This window comes from Malurus melanocephalus, unplaced genomic scaffold, assembly GCF_030028575.1.
Source record: "Malurus melanocephalus ecotype Western Australia unplaced genomic scaffold, MMel_1.1 scaffold_561, whole genome shotgun sequence".
Taxonomy (NCBI): Eukaryota; Metazoa; Chordata; class Aves; order Passeriformes; family Maluridae; genus Malurus; species Malurus melanocephalus.
Genome location: NW_026623793.1, coordinates 107,310 through 123,923, shown reverse-complemented (window position 1 = coordinate 123,923; position 16,614 = coordinate 107,310). Strand labels below are relative to the sequence as shown.

General features: G+C 38.8%; 1 protein-coding gene across 1 annotated transcript; it reads left to right on the top strand.

Annotated features, from left to right (window-relative positions):
- Positions 1–522: 522 nt before the first annotated feature.
- Positions 523–16,300, top strand: ZGRF1 (zinc finger GRF-type containing 1). Its single transcript, XM_057382283.1, has 24 exons — positions 523–679; positions 802–882; positions 1,008–1,064; positions 1,514–1,699; positions 2,084–2,764; positions 5,157–5,255; positions 6,467–6,611; positions 7,337–7,995; positions 9,072–9,210; positions 9,689–9,873; positions 9,998–10,185; positions 10,694–10,833; positions 10,910–11,056; positions 11,629–11,743; positions 11,845–12,104; positions 12,593–12,752; positions 13,380–13,457; positions 13,603–13,750; positions 14,025–14,152; positions 14,419–14,542; positions 14,790–14,966; positions 15,091–15,225; positions 15,325–15,586; positions 16,061–16,300. The coding sequence occupies exons 1-24, from the start codon at positions 659–661 to the stop codon at positions 16,171–16,173; spliced, it is 4,428 nt and encodes a 1,475-aa protein (XP_057238266.1). The 5' UTR covers positions 523–658; the 3' UTR covers positions 16,174–16,300.
- Positions 16,301–16,614: the final 314 nt, after the last annotated feature.

Below are 16,614 nucleotides of genomic sequence, written 5' to 3'. Positions count from 1 at the left end.
CTAATCCAAAGGGTATTAAAAATTATTTTAAATTGTATCATGGTCTATCTTCTCCCTTTTCTTCATATAAACCGTTTCTCACTAATCCAAAAGGTATTAAAAAATTATTTTAAATTGTATCATGGTCTATCTTGAAATATGCAAAGAGGTTTAACTTCACGGGAAGCTGGTTTCAGTCAGTTATTTTTTGCATGAGTTAAACATGCATGGCCAACTCAACACCTGGAACAAAATAATTCTGGTAACGGCTTCTCTGTTTTTTTGTTTTTTGGGATTTTTTTTTTCTGCAAGTAAACTTTTGATGTTTCAATTCAGATAATTCTGAATAAGAGTATTCAGAGTTGCCAGCCATTCATTTAAGTGAATGAATTTGTCTAAAAGCTAGAAAATACCTTGACATCTCTAAAAAAAGCATTTTTTTTTTCCAACAGTCTGTTAGATTGTTTTTGAGGTTTCTCTTTAAAATGCCCAGAGCAGCTCTACCCCACTGGTTTGATYTGTCTTGTACCTCACTCTTTTCTTTTGAGGGGGTAAAATAATTTTTGTGCATGTTTTCTTTACAGCTCTGGTGCCTCCTGACCATCTTCCTGTCTCTCAGGCTGTGTGAAGATGTAGATATTTGTGAAATAAGCTGTTGGATGACTGTGTTGCCAAAGCAATGGCCTCTCAAGAATTTACTGTGAGTGATTTTCAACGCTTTCTACAATGAAGTAGGAATAAGTTTAAAGACTTTAGCTGCTGAAGTATTTGAACAKTTTCTTACTTCTTGTTTTTTTTCAATATATTACGTATTTAAAACAGGTGTTATACACTCACCAAAAGATGAAAAAATCAAAAACATGGCAAGATGGAATTCTTCGAGTTAGAACTGGCAGAAATCAGGTGAAAATTCAGACTTTAAACTGTTTAATTTAATATCATCTGCTCCTGCTGAACTGCCAGTGGCAGTCTAATTGATTTCTGAAATAACTGAAATAATTATTTAAAATCTTWTTTTTATATTGCAGGCTACCTTGTTTGATGATAAAGGACAATGTCTGGAGAGTATTTTTATAAAATCTCAGGTATATTTTGTTTGGAGTTGTTCCTTTTATATCTGATTGTAGTTTGTATTTCAGGCAGCATTTCAAATACCTGTTTGGTAGCTCAAATAGTAACTTTTCTTCTTGTTGATATAAAACTGCTACAGTGCAAATAATGGAAAGGGAAAACAGCTATTTATTRATAAATCTTACTGTTTGTCCAGAAGGTTTAATGGATTTTTTTTCTTCCATTGGGATAAAAGCAGTGTATTACACTGATGTATGAAATAATCATTGAAGAAGAGTGCTAATACTTTCTAGAATATCTATAAAAATAAAAGTATGACATGGCATCTGTGATATACTGGGTGTAAATACCTCAATTTTTACATATAAGTACTTAAAAGATTATATTTATTTAAAATAAATACATATATTATTGTTTCTTATCTAGCACTATCATGTGCACACTGCTGCTCTCTCTTTYCCAGGTGGCTGCTGGAGATGATTTAGAAACTGAACGATATTTAATCACAATTGAAGCAGTCAAAGTGAGTGAAAAGCCCTCTGAAGATCAGCCCAAGAAAGCAGAAGCTCCAGCAGTGAATAGAAATTGTGTAAAACCTGGTCTGCTGCCCCCAAGACATCTCCCTGTGGGCTTGAAAAGGAAGTTTACGGTGGGTTTTTGTTCCAGATTTTTATGTCTCATAGAAATTCACATGCATTTTAAAATGCTGAGGACACGTATTTTCACAAATAGTAAATATATACATAATTTATTCCTGCTTTTTTTCTTTTTGAATTGTAATCCAGAATGTGTTCCCTAATGTGTAATCCTAAATGTTCCACATTGAGGAAATTTGATTTAGGAGGATTGCTATTGTTGAGTCTGCAGTAAAAATCACAAGGCTTGAGGTTGTTTCTATGCACCTTTGGAATCCTCATGTGGATTTGATCAGAATATATTTCCAGGCCTTTTGATCAGAACGTATTACATGGAGTCTACCCAATTCTCAACATTTGATTACAAAACGTGGATTAATTTAAAATTTCTSTCCTAGGGGTTCCAGGTGCCACGCCAAGTTGAAAAGAAAATACCAGCCATGGAAGATGARGAAAAAACACCACTGTTGCCTTCATCTAAGCAGTGCCAAGGGAGTTTTCCATCCCAGTTTTATATCAGCTCTCCTTTATTTTCTACCATTCGCAAGAAAGATGCAGAAACAAATCCCTGTGCTGGCTTTCAGGAGGAGGGATGCAGGGACAATGACAGAGGACACGTGTCTGTGTCCTCACTGCTCTCAGCTCCATTTCCTGACAGATGTGAGGAGACAGAGAAGCAAAACCCTGATCAGTTTGTTGTGAAGCCAGAATCCCCTGTCATTACTGGGCACCCCGGACCCGGGGCAGTGTCCCACCACATCCGGAGCACTGCACAGATAATTGCTCTTCTGAAGTCTAAGCCAGCACAAGGACACAGACAGCAAAGCCCTGGGGTCACAGGTTGTCTTTCCAGGTTTCAGGCAGCAGAAAACACACATTTATTTGACAAAAAAACTCCTGACCTACCCTTGCCTGCTTTTTTAGGCAACCCTGCCCAAGGACTTGTTTCAGATACTCTGCACCTGCATTGTATACAGGGAACTGTAAATGATAAAAAGGACTGGAATGCTGAAACACTTCCAAATTCAGCTGAACGACCTTGTGGTGAAGAAGTCACAGGACAGAGACAAGATGAAAAGGTAAATAATTTAAGTCAAGATTTACAAGATCACTGCAACACAAATAGTTSCTTCCTACCTGAGCCCACCCTAAGTAGAATGAGTGACAGTCAGTTTGTCCCATCCTCAGGTGACATTTCATGTTCAGGAAGTCCAAACACCCTTGAAAACAATCCCTTTGGATACAGGGAGCATTCAGGGACTGACAGTCTTAGGGAGARTTCATCTGAAGGAATTCATTCATCTGAGCTTCATCCAAGACAAAATCCAGAGGGTGTGTCCAGTGACCTGGAACTCTCTGGGGATGTGACAGTGACTGAAGCTGGAAATGGGAAGGAGGAATTCAGTTTGCATGGCAAAGACTGCAGTCCAGGTGACAAACTGATGGAGATTAACTTTAACCTAATGGAGACTTTTGATTTTAACGACACAGACAGTGAAGACGTGTGGGAAAGAGAAGTGAAGGAGCTCACTGAGGGAGGAACACCTTCACAGAGCCCAGGTTGCTTAAAGGGAGATGTAGCACAAGATGCCTCAAGGCCTCATTCTTGCTGTGAAGAGACACACAGCAAAARTGAAGTCAAATGTTCACATTTTGATGGAGATGGGGGTACACCACCCCAGCTTTGTGACAATGATGCCAGGAGAGCTGCAGGAGACTCTGCAAACCAGACCAGAACCGAAGTGGAACTTTCAGGTGATGGACACAACATAACAGAGATCCATGAGAATCAATTAAGTTTTGAAGCCACAAACAAGGAGGAGGATCTGGATGGCAGTGCAGCACTCACCATTGATGGCACATCATGGATAAAAAAMCAGCACTCTGATCTCTTGCCTGATGGCACCATTGTTAATGAATGTCACCCTGAAACCAGTGTGTATGAGGGAAATGGAAGTATTCTGGGTACTTCTCCCAGCAGAATGATTTCTACCATGGACAGAAAGTCCCAGGAAGGAGTGACACAGCTTGGATGCATGGACTCCTCAGATGGTGGCTCAGAGCTCTGCTGGGGTACTAAGAGTGATGACATTAAACCAGGTAGCCCTCTGCTGGCTTTGTCACAAAAATCAGATCCTTTAGCAACAGGTTTTTCATCTCCAGAGAAAACAAGAGTAGGAGAMAGTGAGTTGGAAAATGTAGAGAGTGTAAGTGCCTCTCCCAAAGGCTGCAAAGATGAAACAATAGGAGTGGATTGTCTGAAATGCACAGCAGTGAATGAGAATTCCTCAGGTCTCCCTGATTTGGTGAATGATATTGCTCTGCTGAGAGCTTTGACTGAACACAGCACAGCTCTAGAGAGCTTGCAAAAGATGGAGGAAAATGACAGCATGTTCTGTGAAACAGATACTTCWGAGGAGACACTTGAACCCCTTGAGAAGGATGAAGGTTAGGTCAGCTTGTATTTTAAAGTGAATTCTCTATGCCTGTACCTGTTTGACTACTGTACTCTTATTTCTCTTCGTATTTAGAAATACTTCTAGAGTGATGTGCCATGTAGGTTCCCTTGTGCAGTTTTTAGAGTTCAAAGCTCCAAGTCTCTGTTTGCACTCATTCAGTTAAATCCTAACTGTGCAATCCATTGCATRGTAATGTACATGGCAATACCAGTAAATACTCAGATGTTTTCATGTAAAAACCTCTGAACTACTGACTATAACTCACTGTGCTTTTCCATCTCTTGTAGCTATAAAAGAGTTTACAGAAATGCCTTACTCAGAAAGTTTACAGGCATCTTCCTGTTCATACTTTGATTCTCCTGATCTAATGGTAACCAATTTTTGACTACATATATATTTATCTGTACAAGATAAATTAATTTTCCACCTGGCTTCTGGAATAAAGTTCTTGGTTAATGGAACCATAGAGGCTGAGCTACAAATTGCTTAGAGGCATTGGTTATGAAGCTGGTAATAAACAGAGGATGTCCTCTGGCTAATAAATATTSAGGGAGCCTCATGTATGACAAGAAATTTAACTCAAATTGTAGTATTTAGTCATGTTTAATATCCCATTTATATGTCTGGTACTTYTCCTTCCCTACCCCATCTTTTACCACCTGTCATTTTTCACTGTCTTTTGTTTTTTATTTTAGCATTTAGGTTGAAATACACCAAGAAAATTGTTTTATGTCTGATGATTCAYATTGATTTTTGTCCAGTCCTATTAGTAGCTTTTTTTTTACCCATGTAAAGCATAAAGAAAGATTTTAGGTTAAATCCTTATCTTTTTCCTGTCCTGTTTGAAAAGCAAACATAGTTTCTGTTATGGATGGTCCTGACTTCCAAATAAAAAGGCTGTAACTGAAAACACCTCCTTTGTGTAAATCCAAGACATTTCTTAGCTTGAATTTCCACTTTAGATGGTTATTAAATTGTTAGACTAATTTGTTTTTGATACTTTCATATGCAGCCCAACTGTGTGGACAATTTATTCCAGAAGACAGAGGCATATATTGTACCAATAGCAGCAGCCCAAAGAGACCCTGGGAGAACTGACTGGCAACCAAAGGTACCATTTCTGTGGAACTGAAATGTAATTCATGATGTTTCTTAAATTTCAGTTAAATGGCTTGCTAACTGTAATACATTATAGTAAGTTCTAACAAAATTTTTAACAGTTATTGTAACTTTAGTATCTTTCACTGTGGGAATTTTTCCAGGGAAAACTCCAAATTACAAGGAAAAAAACCCAGGTTTTTTTGTTTCTCTTCTGCACCCAACAGGTAATTTTTGTTGTCTGTGCAAAAAGTACYTGTATTGACTGTAGATAGTTGCAGAGCAGTTTTTCCTTGCTGTCAGTGATAATTCCAATGCATTGTGTAGMCTGTTGCCTTCCAAGGGCACCAAGTGAAAGGATCAGCAGCTAGTGAGGTCATGTTGAGAGCTCCATGCTCCCAGCTAGGATGGCAGCAGTACCCAGACAACATGGACTTTGCAGCTCAGACATTTTTCTCACCCCTCTTTACAAGGAATTATGACCTTTACRACTTCAGACAGGTAAAACATTTTTTTTCAGTTATCTTTACTAACCTCAGTGCAAAAAACTATCCTGACAATTTACAATTAAAGCCAGTTCATTTTTAGACTGCTACAATTATATCAAAATCAGTTATTTTTACTTACCTTTCTCATAGAATTTCATAATATATGACTTGGTTCTTTCTGCTCCTCTGATCAGTTGCCCTTTGAAAAATAGAAGAGAAACACTTTAATTTCTAACAAGTTACTGCTTATATATATTTTTTATAAAGTCCCCAAGTTCTAGGAGCCTTCATAAGGATGATATTAATGTTATCAGAGAAGGAAATTTTCAAATGAAGCAGGATGTTATTGAAGAGCCAGGAATAAATCAGTCCTGTAAGTGGAAGTGAAAGGAGAAGGGGAGGAATTTGCCTCAAAATTTCTGCATGCCTTCAGTCCTTCACGTGTTTTTCCTAGCATTGGCATTGGATGTGTGTCCCCAAGTGCCACCATGGACAATGGCAGGCTCACCWTTGCACTTGGACATGAGACAAGCACAGTGGACTCCCTGGGAACCTGGCAAGGTGTGGACTGACTCACTCTTGCAGATATTTTTGGCTTTATTTCCTGGGTGTTCGTGGCAATTCTTTACTTTTGAAGGTGTTTTATCTCAGCTCTGAGAGACATTTCAATTGTTTAGAATGATGAGAGAAAATAGTGATAACAGAGCTATAATCAAGGTTAATTCTTCACCTCTAGATACCATCAGAACTGATTTCCCCACTTGATCCAGACTCAACAATTGCTCCAGCTTCAGGAAATGAGGAGACTATTGAAGACATCCGGGAGCCCCTGATGCATGGGATCTTCCCCCATGAACCAGAACTTCCAGATCTTCTTTTCAGTAAGAAATTATAGTTTATACTGGCACAGTGTTTGACCTGGAAAATCTCTGAGCATTCTTGAGGCATAATGAATGGGGCTATCATAGACAGTTACTCTGCCAATTCTATTCTCCTGAAAGAGACTTCAGTAGAGGGATTTAGTTTTATAAAGGAAAATCAGCTTCTAGTTTGGGGGCAAAAAGGCTGTAAGCCAAGCTTCTAAATGATACTTATGTTTTTATTTACCTGCTTTTCTTTTTCTTCCATATTCAGCTGTTGTCTGASCCACTTCCATTTGACACCTATCAATGACTGTAATTATTGATAATTAATTTAGTCAAAAGGATGGGTTTTGGTATTAAGAGCTTATTTATCTGCATTGTTTAATGCTAATTCATAGTTTGTGGGTGATCTTTTGGGATAAGCAGCAAATCTTAACCTGGGTGTTTTCTAGTTGGCAGCTGCTAGTCACTTATCTAGAATATCAAATTAATGATCTCCAAGCAGAATGGCTATTCAGAATGTGTTCTGAATATGGAGATTTAAAAGAATTAAAACTAATTAAAATAATCACACATGGTATATGGAATTTTAATGTAACACTGCACAGGCACGATCCACACAGCTTCCCATAGAAGACAGGAGTGTAAAAGGAAGAACTTAGAATTCCTTCCTATCTTTTTGTATATTTGAAGTGCCATCTGTAGGTGCTACAAGTTGCTTGTAAAATGTATTTGTCCTACAGCCCGGGAGAAATCCAGCTATCCAGAGGAATGCAGCCTCCCAGGAATCAGGCCCATGATAAAACCACGAACTCCTTTTGTCACTCTGCCTGCCACTGAGGAGATTCCTGATGTGTTTTACCCCACTGAGAGYGAGGAGGTCCAGCAACCTTTGGGCTCTTCAGGAGGCAATTTGTGCATGGAGTCAGTGGCATTTCCTAGGAGTGCTCCTGGCCCCGAGGACAGGAATTATGAAACCTCTGTGTTTGGGGAGTACACGGAAGACARACAAAGGGAATCTGTACCAGCAGTGCTCCCTAAAGTGACTTCCCATCCCAGACAAAGCAAGTGGCTGAAGTACCAAAACAGTGCTCAGTGTGATTTGATCCCTGCAAACAGCGCTGACKGGGAAGAGAATGATGACATCTGTGCCCAGAGCATCCTCAGAATGCCGCCAGGTGACACAGGAGAGGGCAGAGCCATGAATCCAAGTGCTCCCAGTTCTGCACTGCTGCTGCCAGCCAGGAGCTCGCCTGGGGAATGCTGTGCAAACACCAGCCCCCCAGATCTGATTTCAGAGGGGAAGGTACTTTCCCTGCACTTAAGSCAGACACCTTTGGCTGCTGCCACACAAAAGGTGTTGAGTCACCTGAGCTGCCACACCGGAACAGGAGACGGCCAGGTGTGTAACTGTTCAAGCAAACACAGCTATCACTGACAGAAACACATTTCTCTGGCCAAATTGACTGCTTTTATCTGATTGCCTGCAAGATATTATCAGTGTGATTGGGTAAAATGTTTCTTCAGAACACACACAAAAAAAAAGTATTTTTTTAAGTGCCGTGAGTAATCCTTGTAAAGGTAATTTCTTGGCACACACAGTGCCAGATTTAGATTTTCAATCTGAGTGTTGATGGCAAGAAGATGAAAGAAAAGCTGTYGGCCTGTTTTGTCATCTGTAATTGGTATGAAACTGTTTGCATGAAAGGTATTTCTTAATTGTGGTATCACCATCATTTTAATGAATACTTATTTTTGCTTCAAGGCATAGTCTCTGACTTCAAAATACTATAAATTCCTTCAGTTTTAGTTGTGTAAAAGTTAGCAGCACTGAATAAGCACCTACCAATTTAGCACAGCTGGTTGTGACCAGTTGAAAAATGGAGTAAATTGGGAAAGAACTCCAAACCAACCAAAAGTCAAGTTTAAAAAGTTGTCAGATGACTGGTTTGAGAGTTGAAGAAAATGTTAGCTTTTTCCTTTTTTTTTAATGTTTTTTTCATTCTTTAAAACTGTCTGTCCAGTACAATATTTGTGTGAAACAGAGGTATGAAAAATATTTCGTATATATATTTCATATATACACTGATATACATGTGTGTTTTTATACATATATATATATATAAATATATAAATCCAAATATACTGGATTTAAAAAGAAGTGTTATAAAGACAGTTGTCATTATGCTTAATTTATTTCCATGCAAAAGTGGTGTTTAAAATGGGGTTGTGTGCTTCTTCCCCATGCCTAGTGCTGAAAAATATGATTTTGAACCATATCATTTACTCTAAAGCCTTTAGAAGTATTACCTGTGTTATTATAAATGCAGGCTGTTKGTCAAGGGGCAAATTTTAATCTCGTGGTGCATCCTAAATGGCAGCCCAAGCTCTAGGGATGCRTATTTTCACAAATCTGCAGTATTTGTTTCATTCAAGGTCTTRCAGGTTTTAATGGTTTATTTTCCTGGGTCTTTTTAGGACATAACAATTTCTGAGTTGTCTTTTCCTCCTGTGGATAAAGTGAAACAGGCCAATCTTCCTAAAAGAAAGATTTCCATCCCACCTGTGTTCCAGTCTCACACTCACTACAAACAGGTTTTTAAAGCTGCTCTGACAGGTAAGTCTCATACTCTGCTCTGTAAAATGCTGTCATTTTTAAACAATGCATTTCTGAAGATCCACAAAGCAGGGTAAGAGGCAGAGAAATCCTCAACAACAACTGGGTGCATTTGGTTTTAGATAGATAGATAGATAGATAGATAGATAGATAGATAGATAGATAGATAGATAGATAGATAGATAGATACTAAAATATAATCAGTCTATACCCAAGATTGCAAAGACAAACCAAAAGGACAGTACCCTTCTGTTCAACTCTGTAACTTCCTGCTGTTTTCCAGTCCTAAGATTCCTAAGCTTTTTTACCCCTGCACTAAGTGCATTTTGCATGTCACAGTTACTTTTAAGACTCAGATTAAATATTTTGATTTGGGGTTGAAATCTCCCAGTGAAAATACATTTGTTTGAATGTTGTGTACCTGTGCAAGCATTTTGAGGCTGTACTAATTATTCTGTTGTGCTCTTTCCCTTCTCAGAGCAATTGAACATAATGCTGTTTGAGTTGGCACAGAGACTGCACCATGCCCTCTCCAAAGTGGATATATCATTTTACACTTCAGTGAAAGATGGCCAAAGCCAGAGCCAAGGAAGCTGTGCTCCAGTCTGCAACCACGGGCACCCTGCTAAGCTGGTGATGGTTAAAAAAGAAGGTCAAAACAAGGTGCTGTTTATTCCTTGTCGTTTTACAGTTTGGGGTGAAGTGTTGGTCAATTGTTTTTTGGGTTTTTTTTTCTTGGTTGTTTTAGTGCTCATGGACTTTTTTTTTTCACTCCCTTCCCTTGCAGGGTCGTTTGTTCTATGCCTGTGATGCCCCAAAAGCTGAGCAGTGTTCCTTTTTCAAGTGGATTGAAGATGTGAACCCCACACAGACAAAATCCAGACCGAGYGCAGTGCTCCATGATACAAAAAGTATTGGGACATACCTCAGGAGTCAAAAGATTGCTGTCTATGAGGAATGCCAGCTTTTGGTGAGGTATTCTGCAATGTTGTGCACTTCTTTCAAGGCCTGTGTGAGTTCAGGGATTATAAATATTCCAGTAGCTCAGGATTTCAGCAGGATTTAACAMRTTTTCATTATATTTAAAGASTAAAGATCTCCTTCTGTAAAAAAATGCAAGAGCCAAATTAGTGAAGGAAAAATATTTATAGCAATGGTATTTCTTTTTAGCAAGAATGAAACTGCTTACCAGCAATTTGATCAATTGCTTAATGTTRCAATTGCTGCATGTGAATTGTTGTTCATTTAATCTTTAGTAAGAGAATTTGATTTATTCTCATCAAGATTGTAATTTTAATGTCAGAAATCATCATGTCAATTTAATTGTGGCTGAATATGAGGGAATTTTGCAGTCAAGATAAATGTATTTAAAACTTGTTAATCTAAGTCCAGTCTGTGGAGCTGTCTTGGTTTTGGTGTTGAATCCAAAATGTACCTATTGTTTACATACTTTTTTTTTTATTTTTAAATTACAATTTCCCAGGAAAGCCTTTGAAATTCCAGCACAGCGGTACAGTAAGTTCAAGAAATTTATGAATACCCCTGCCAGCTTTGATGGTGACTCCAAAGCCAAATTATACCTGAAACTAAGCAGAAAGGAGCATTCTTCTCTCTACAGCAAAGGTAAGCACATCYTAAACATCAGGCATAAAAGGTGGCAGTAGGACAAGCTTATGAGGACTCTGTATTTTTTTGCCAGATGACATCTGGGTTGTTTCAAAGACTCTGAACTTTGATCCCATCGATACTTTCATTGCAAGCAGTGCTTTCTTTGGCCCATCCTCCAACAATGAAATAGAATTGGTACCACTGAAAGGCTACAGTCCCTCAAACTGGAGATCAAACAGTGAGTTCTACAGCAAATCTTCAGAATTGTGAGAAACAACCAAGGAAAAATCCAGCCAGCAATGAAGGATGAGTTTAGAATTTCTCAAATCTCGTGCATTATTTAATTCACAGTATTTTTTTTCTTATGTGTTTTCAATATATAATTTGAATGCAGTAATTAATGCAATAAAACCTGCAAAGTAGCTGGTAAATTCCAAATGAGTGGAGAAGAAATGAGAATAATATAAATGAAGTACTAAATAATGTAATAAAGAACACAAATTGACTGTCACAATGTAAGTAACAGGAGTATGTTTTTACTCTCCTTGCAAAACAAAATRCAGAAAACTCAAACAACTCACTGGAAAATTTATATTTACATAAAAAGCCATGTATTAAATCTGTCATTCTGCAAAAGTTTCTTGGTTTTGCTGTTGAATTGAGCAAAGCTTTGGGATTGTTGTTTTGTAGATGAAGCAGATAAAAACAGTTAATTATTCATTTGGCCTTATAGAATTAATTAATTTAGCTGTCATTAAATTTTGGTTCATTGAATTTCTTTCTCATTTTGTTTTTCTGTGGCCTTTCCAGTGTGTGTTCATGCCTTGCTGGTTTGTAATGCCAGTGGTGAGCTRGCATCCTTAAGAAACATGGAGGAGCACTTTAATCCATCCACATTACCACTGATCCCATATCTCCTGAAAATGTGAGTTACTGTTCTGTGATACTGTGGGCAGCAGTTAAGCATAGGAACRTCAGAACTAGGAGATAAAAATTATATCACAATTTCTGGCTATTTTTTCTTAGGGATTTTAATTCTGAAAATGCTACTAAAAGAGTCAACAGAAGGAAATTTACTCCACCTGCCATGAGCCTGAAACGCTCAACGATGGCTGGCCCTGTGAGCCCTGAAGTGGCRATGGGAGTGGCTGAAGAGATGATCCAAAGGTTCTCCCTGAATCCAGACCAAGCAACATCACTGCTTCACATAGCTCGGATGATGACCTCCTGTGAAAACACCAAAGCAGGGGAAGAACATCAGAGCCTCCCCATCACAATCATACGAGGTACGCAGCAAAGAACTGGGACATTTGCTGCTATTGTGTCTTTGCAAAAATGCTGATTAACGTGAAATGCCATTAATATGAAATGATAAAATCAGCCCCTGTGATAATGATTTAGTCATTACTACATCCATTCTGTCAGCAGAGAGCTTTTGCTCCTTACATTTTCATTCTGCCTTTTGCAGGATTTCCCAGAAGCATAAGAGATTTTCCTAGAAATATCTAAACACAAAATCAGAGTTATTTAGTGTCTTCTGGTTCTTTCTTTTCATATTAAAAACACTTTTTTTCATGTATCAGCTTTGCTAAATTACAACATTTTTTTTTTTGTTAAGTGTAAGGTAACTGGTTGCCCCTGGATACTGGGAGCTGCTTTAGTAAGCCCATGCAATGTTTTTACAGGAATCACAGCATAACTGAAGTGCAAGCAATTGATTCAAACTTTATACAAGTTTTCACTTATAACTTGGGCTTTTMTTCCAAAATACCAGGTGTTTTTGGAGCTGGCAAGAGCTACCTGCTGTCTGTGGTGATCCTGTTCCTCGTGCAGCTCTTTGAAAGCAGTGAAGCTACAGAAGGTCCAAGGGCAACTCCATGGAAACTTCTCATTGCTTCTTCCACCAACGTTGCTGTGGACAGGATACTGCTGGGGTGGGTGACTGAGGCTTTTACTGACTCCTCTTCTGAAAACAAAAATAACACAATGGTTACGTGGTAGCAATAATTGTGTTGGTATTTCCTGTAAAACACTTCAGAAAGACTGGTTTCTTTCCCTAAAAGGTGTCACATATGGGCTTTAATTTTACCTTTGCTCTTTTGCACAATTAAAAGAGTGAAAGCTGCATAAAAAATTTACAGAAGACTGTTAGCTTCTACTCTCATCAAACTTACCATTAAAAGACACCATGACAAAGTAATACTGCTCAGGAATCTCTGGGATAGAGCAGGAGGGGAAGGAGGGATACAGAGAATCAAATTGGTGAAAATTCAGCATGAATTTAACATCAAATAAAAAATTCATGGTTTGGAAAGAAAAAGGAAGGGAACATACATATGGAAAACTATGAGAGGGGAATAATTAAAGCCTTAAGCAATTTTGAGGCAAATCATGATGAAGTAATTTATTTTGATTTTCTTCAATTACTGAGGTACTTCATCTGGTTTACCACCGAAGTTTGTGTTCCTCAGTGTTCTGATATGTCTTTTAAAACCACTTTTAARGTTTTTGTTGTTTCTTTTTCCATTTTTGTAACATGTATCATCTCTTTTTTTTTCAAGTCTGCTCGATCTTGGATTTGAGGATTTTATAAGAGTGGGAAGCATAAGGAAAATCACAAAAGCAATTCTTCCCCATAGGTAAGAAACCCATTTGAGGATCTGAAGAAATTTGGTTACTACATAGTTGTAAAGTACTCTTATGCATAAAGTATGATTATCTTTCTAAAGCACTGTTATTTTCAGTTACTGTAWATAAATGTATGTTACAAAATCTTCTTTGAAGTTTACATGCAGGCTCAGGAAATGAAAATGAGCAGTTGAAAGAGCTGCTTGCACTCATGAAAGAAGATTTGACTCCAGCTGAAAAAGTATATGTCAGGAAGAGCATTGAGCAGCATAAACTGGGGACCAATAAAACTATTCTGCAACAGGTACAGTCAAAGAGATGGGATGGGAAGGCAGGGATTTGCTGTGTCTTATCCACAAGGCCTAGCACATGGAAATTGGGAATCCCTTCTCACACCTGCCAAGCGCCTGGTTTTGAAAAATAAAGTGAACATTRGGTTTGATTCCACAGGTGTAGCTTAGTGTCTTATTTCTGAAAATAAATGCAGGTGTATTCTGCTATAGTTGTGTGCTGCACAGAGATTAACTATGAAATGATCTTAACTTTTTGCCTATCCATTTTCCCCTCGCTCATGGAAGGTGAAAGTGGTTGGAGTGACCTGTGCTGCCTGCCCGTTCCCTTGTCTGAACGCTCTCAGGTTTCCTGTGGTGATGCTGGATGAGTGCAGCCAGATGACTGAACCTGCTTCTCTCCTTCCCATTGCCAGGTAGAGCATTCCTGTGGGGCTTCAGCAGGGACACAACCTCCAGGGAGTGCCAAACTGCGTCTTTTTCAGTGCATGAAACCCAAGGTCTTTCCTCAGAGAGCAAGAAGAGTAATTCTAAATTGAGGCCTGCTCTTAGGTGTTACTAAACTGGGGTGGAGAAGGGAGGCTGATGGGAAGCAATGGGATACACAGCACACACTTGGTTTATGAACAGTTTAGCATCCTTTCTAGAACTCTTTTTACTTTTTTTTCACATTTTTATTCAGGTTTCAATGTGAAAAGCTTGTCCTTGTCGGAGATCCCAAGCAGCTGCCACCAACTATTCAAGGGTCTGAGAGTGTTCATGRGCAGGGACTGGAGCAGACTCTCTTTGACCGGCTCTGCCTGATGGTAGGTGCTGCTAAACCTTTGGAAAAGGTGAAGAGTGGAACTGTAGGTCCACTGAAGTCACTAGGGAATTCTGTTTCAGCACTGTAAAATATCATAAAACCACAGAATGCTTTGGGTTGAAAGATGACCTTAAAGTCACCTAATCCATCCCCCTGTCACAGACAGAGACACATTGCACTAGAGCAGGTTGCTCTCAGCTCCATCCATGTGAACACTTCCCAACCCTAATTTCTCTATCCTCCTTCAGGGCCATAACCCAATACTCCTTCGGACACAGTACCGCTGTCACCCTGCCCTCAGTGCCATCGCCAACGAGCTGTTCTACGAAGGGAACCTCATCGATGGGATTGCTGAGGAGGACAGGACTCCTTTATTGGACTGGCTTCCAACACTGTGCTTTTATAGTGTTCATGGCATGGAGCAAGTAAGCTGCTGAACACTTCTTACACAAAATATATAAAAAGTCAATATTGTCGTTTTTTCTCCATCCTATTTCTTCTTGCATTGTTTGTGAGAACTAATTCAGGAATCTTTTTCCCTCTTTCCAGATTGAAAGAGACAACAGCTTTTATAACATGGCAGAAGCTCATTTTACAGTCAAGCTCATCCAGTCTCTGATTGCAAGTGGAATAGAAGGAGCTGCTATTGGTGTGATTACCCTGTATAAATCTCAGATGTATAAGGTTTTTATAATAAATCAATAATAAAAATCAATAAAGCAGTTTTCTTAAATGTACACAGAGTAGCCAAACTCATCCCCTTCCCCATTTCTTTGCCTACAGATCCAGAATTTGCTCAGTGGGGTTCACTCTGAGGCTTTTGAAGTCAAACCTGTCCAGGTGTCCACGGTGGACGCGTTCCAAGGTGCCGAGAGGGAAATCATCGTCCTCTCGTGTGTCAGGACAAGGCAGTTTGGGTTCATAGACTCTGAGAAGAGGATGAACGTGGCACTAACAAGGGCAAAGAGGCACCTGCTGATTGTGGGAAGTCTGTCCTGTCTGAGCAGGAACAGGCTGTGGGGAAGAGTCATTCACCACTGCAAAGGTAACCGTTACTTTGCTGGGGTTTTTGAAACCGTGCACCTCATTTTCTTTAATTAGACTGTGTAAAAAACACCTTACAGTGTTTATATACTATATAATAAYATATAAAATATATGGTATGTATGCTAGATAAACCTCTATATTCATCACATATAAAATAAAATCTTTAATATTACATAGAAAATCTAATCTATTGCAGGAAAATGCAAGAACATGCAAGTTGCACATTTGCAGTKTTACCTGCAAACTCTTTATAGTCAAAGGGGTTCTTTAATCTAGTAATGGGACTTTACCTGCTTGGCTGACATCAAGGAAAGCATCTTGTTAGTGACTGAATGCCAAAGAGCCATTTTCCAAGCAGAAACATCATAGCCAGTCAATACTCCAGGGAAATTCACGTTGGCATTGCCAGGGCTGATGCCATGATGGATGCTGTAAAGAGAGATGTAATTATCCTGTTTRTTGCTGCTTTTAGGATGGGAAAATGGATTACAACAGGCAAGCCAGTGCGAGCAGCAGCTAAATGACATTCTCAGGTCCTACTTGGAGAATTGGGAAGAAGAAGAAGAACAGAGTAAGAAAAAATAAAATGCTTGCCCTGTTTATGAACAATATATTAATTTATTGTCTATAAAATTTACCAGAGCTATTGCTCATCTAGTATTTATTTAACATGGGACATTYTTGTTTGCGCCTCAGTGCACTGATACTTCTGTTTGATCTTGCAGTTATACAACTGAAAATTAATAAAGTTATTTTATTTGGTTGAAAACCATAAATAAAGTGACGTTATCTTCTTTAGAAGTGAGATTGTTTTATGCTAACAATGTAGCTGATTGTTTTAGTGGTATTTCATTATTCTTCAGATTAAAAAACATGATAATTTAGAACAATTCAGTCAGCTTCTGTATTTACAGGTAGTCAAATCTAGGAAGAAGCTTGGCTAAAACAACTAAAAAGTCCCTTCCCCAGCTCTTGTGAAAACCTTAAGTACCATCCAGGGCATACAGGGGCTCCAGGAAAGCTGGA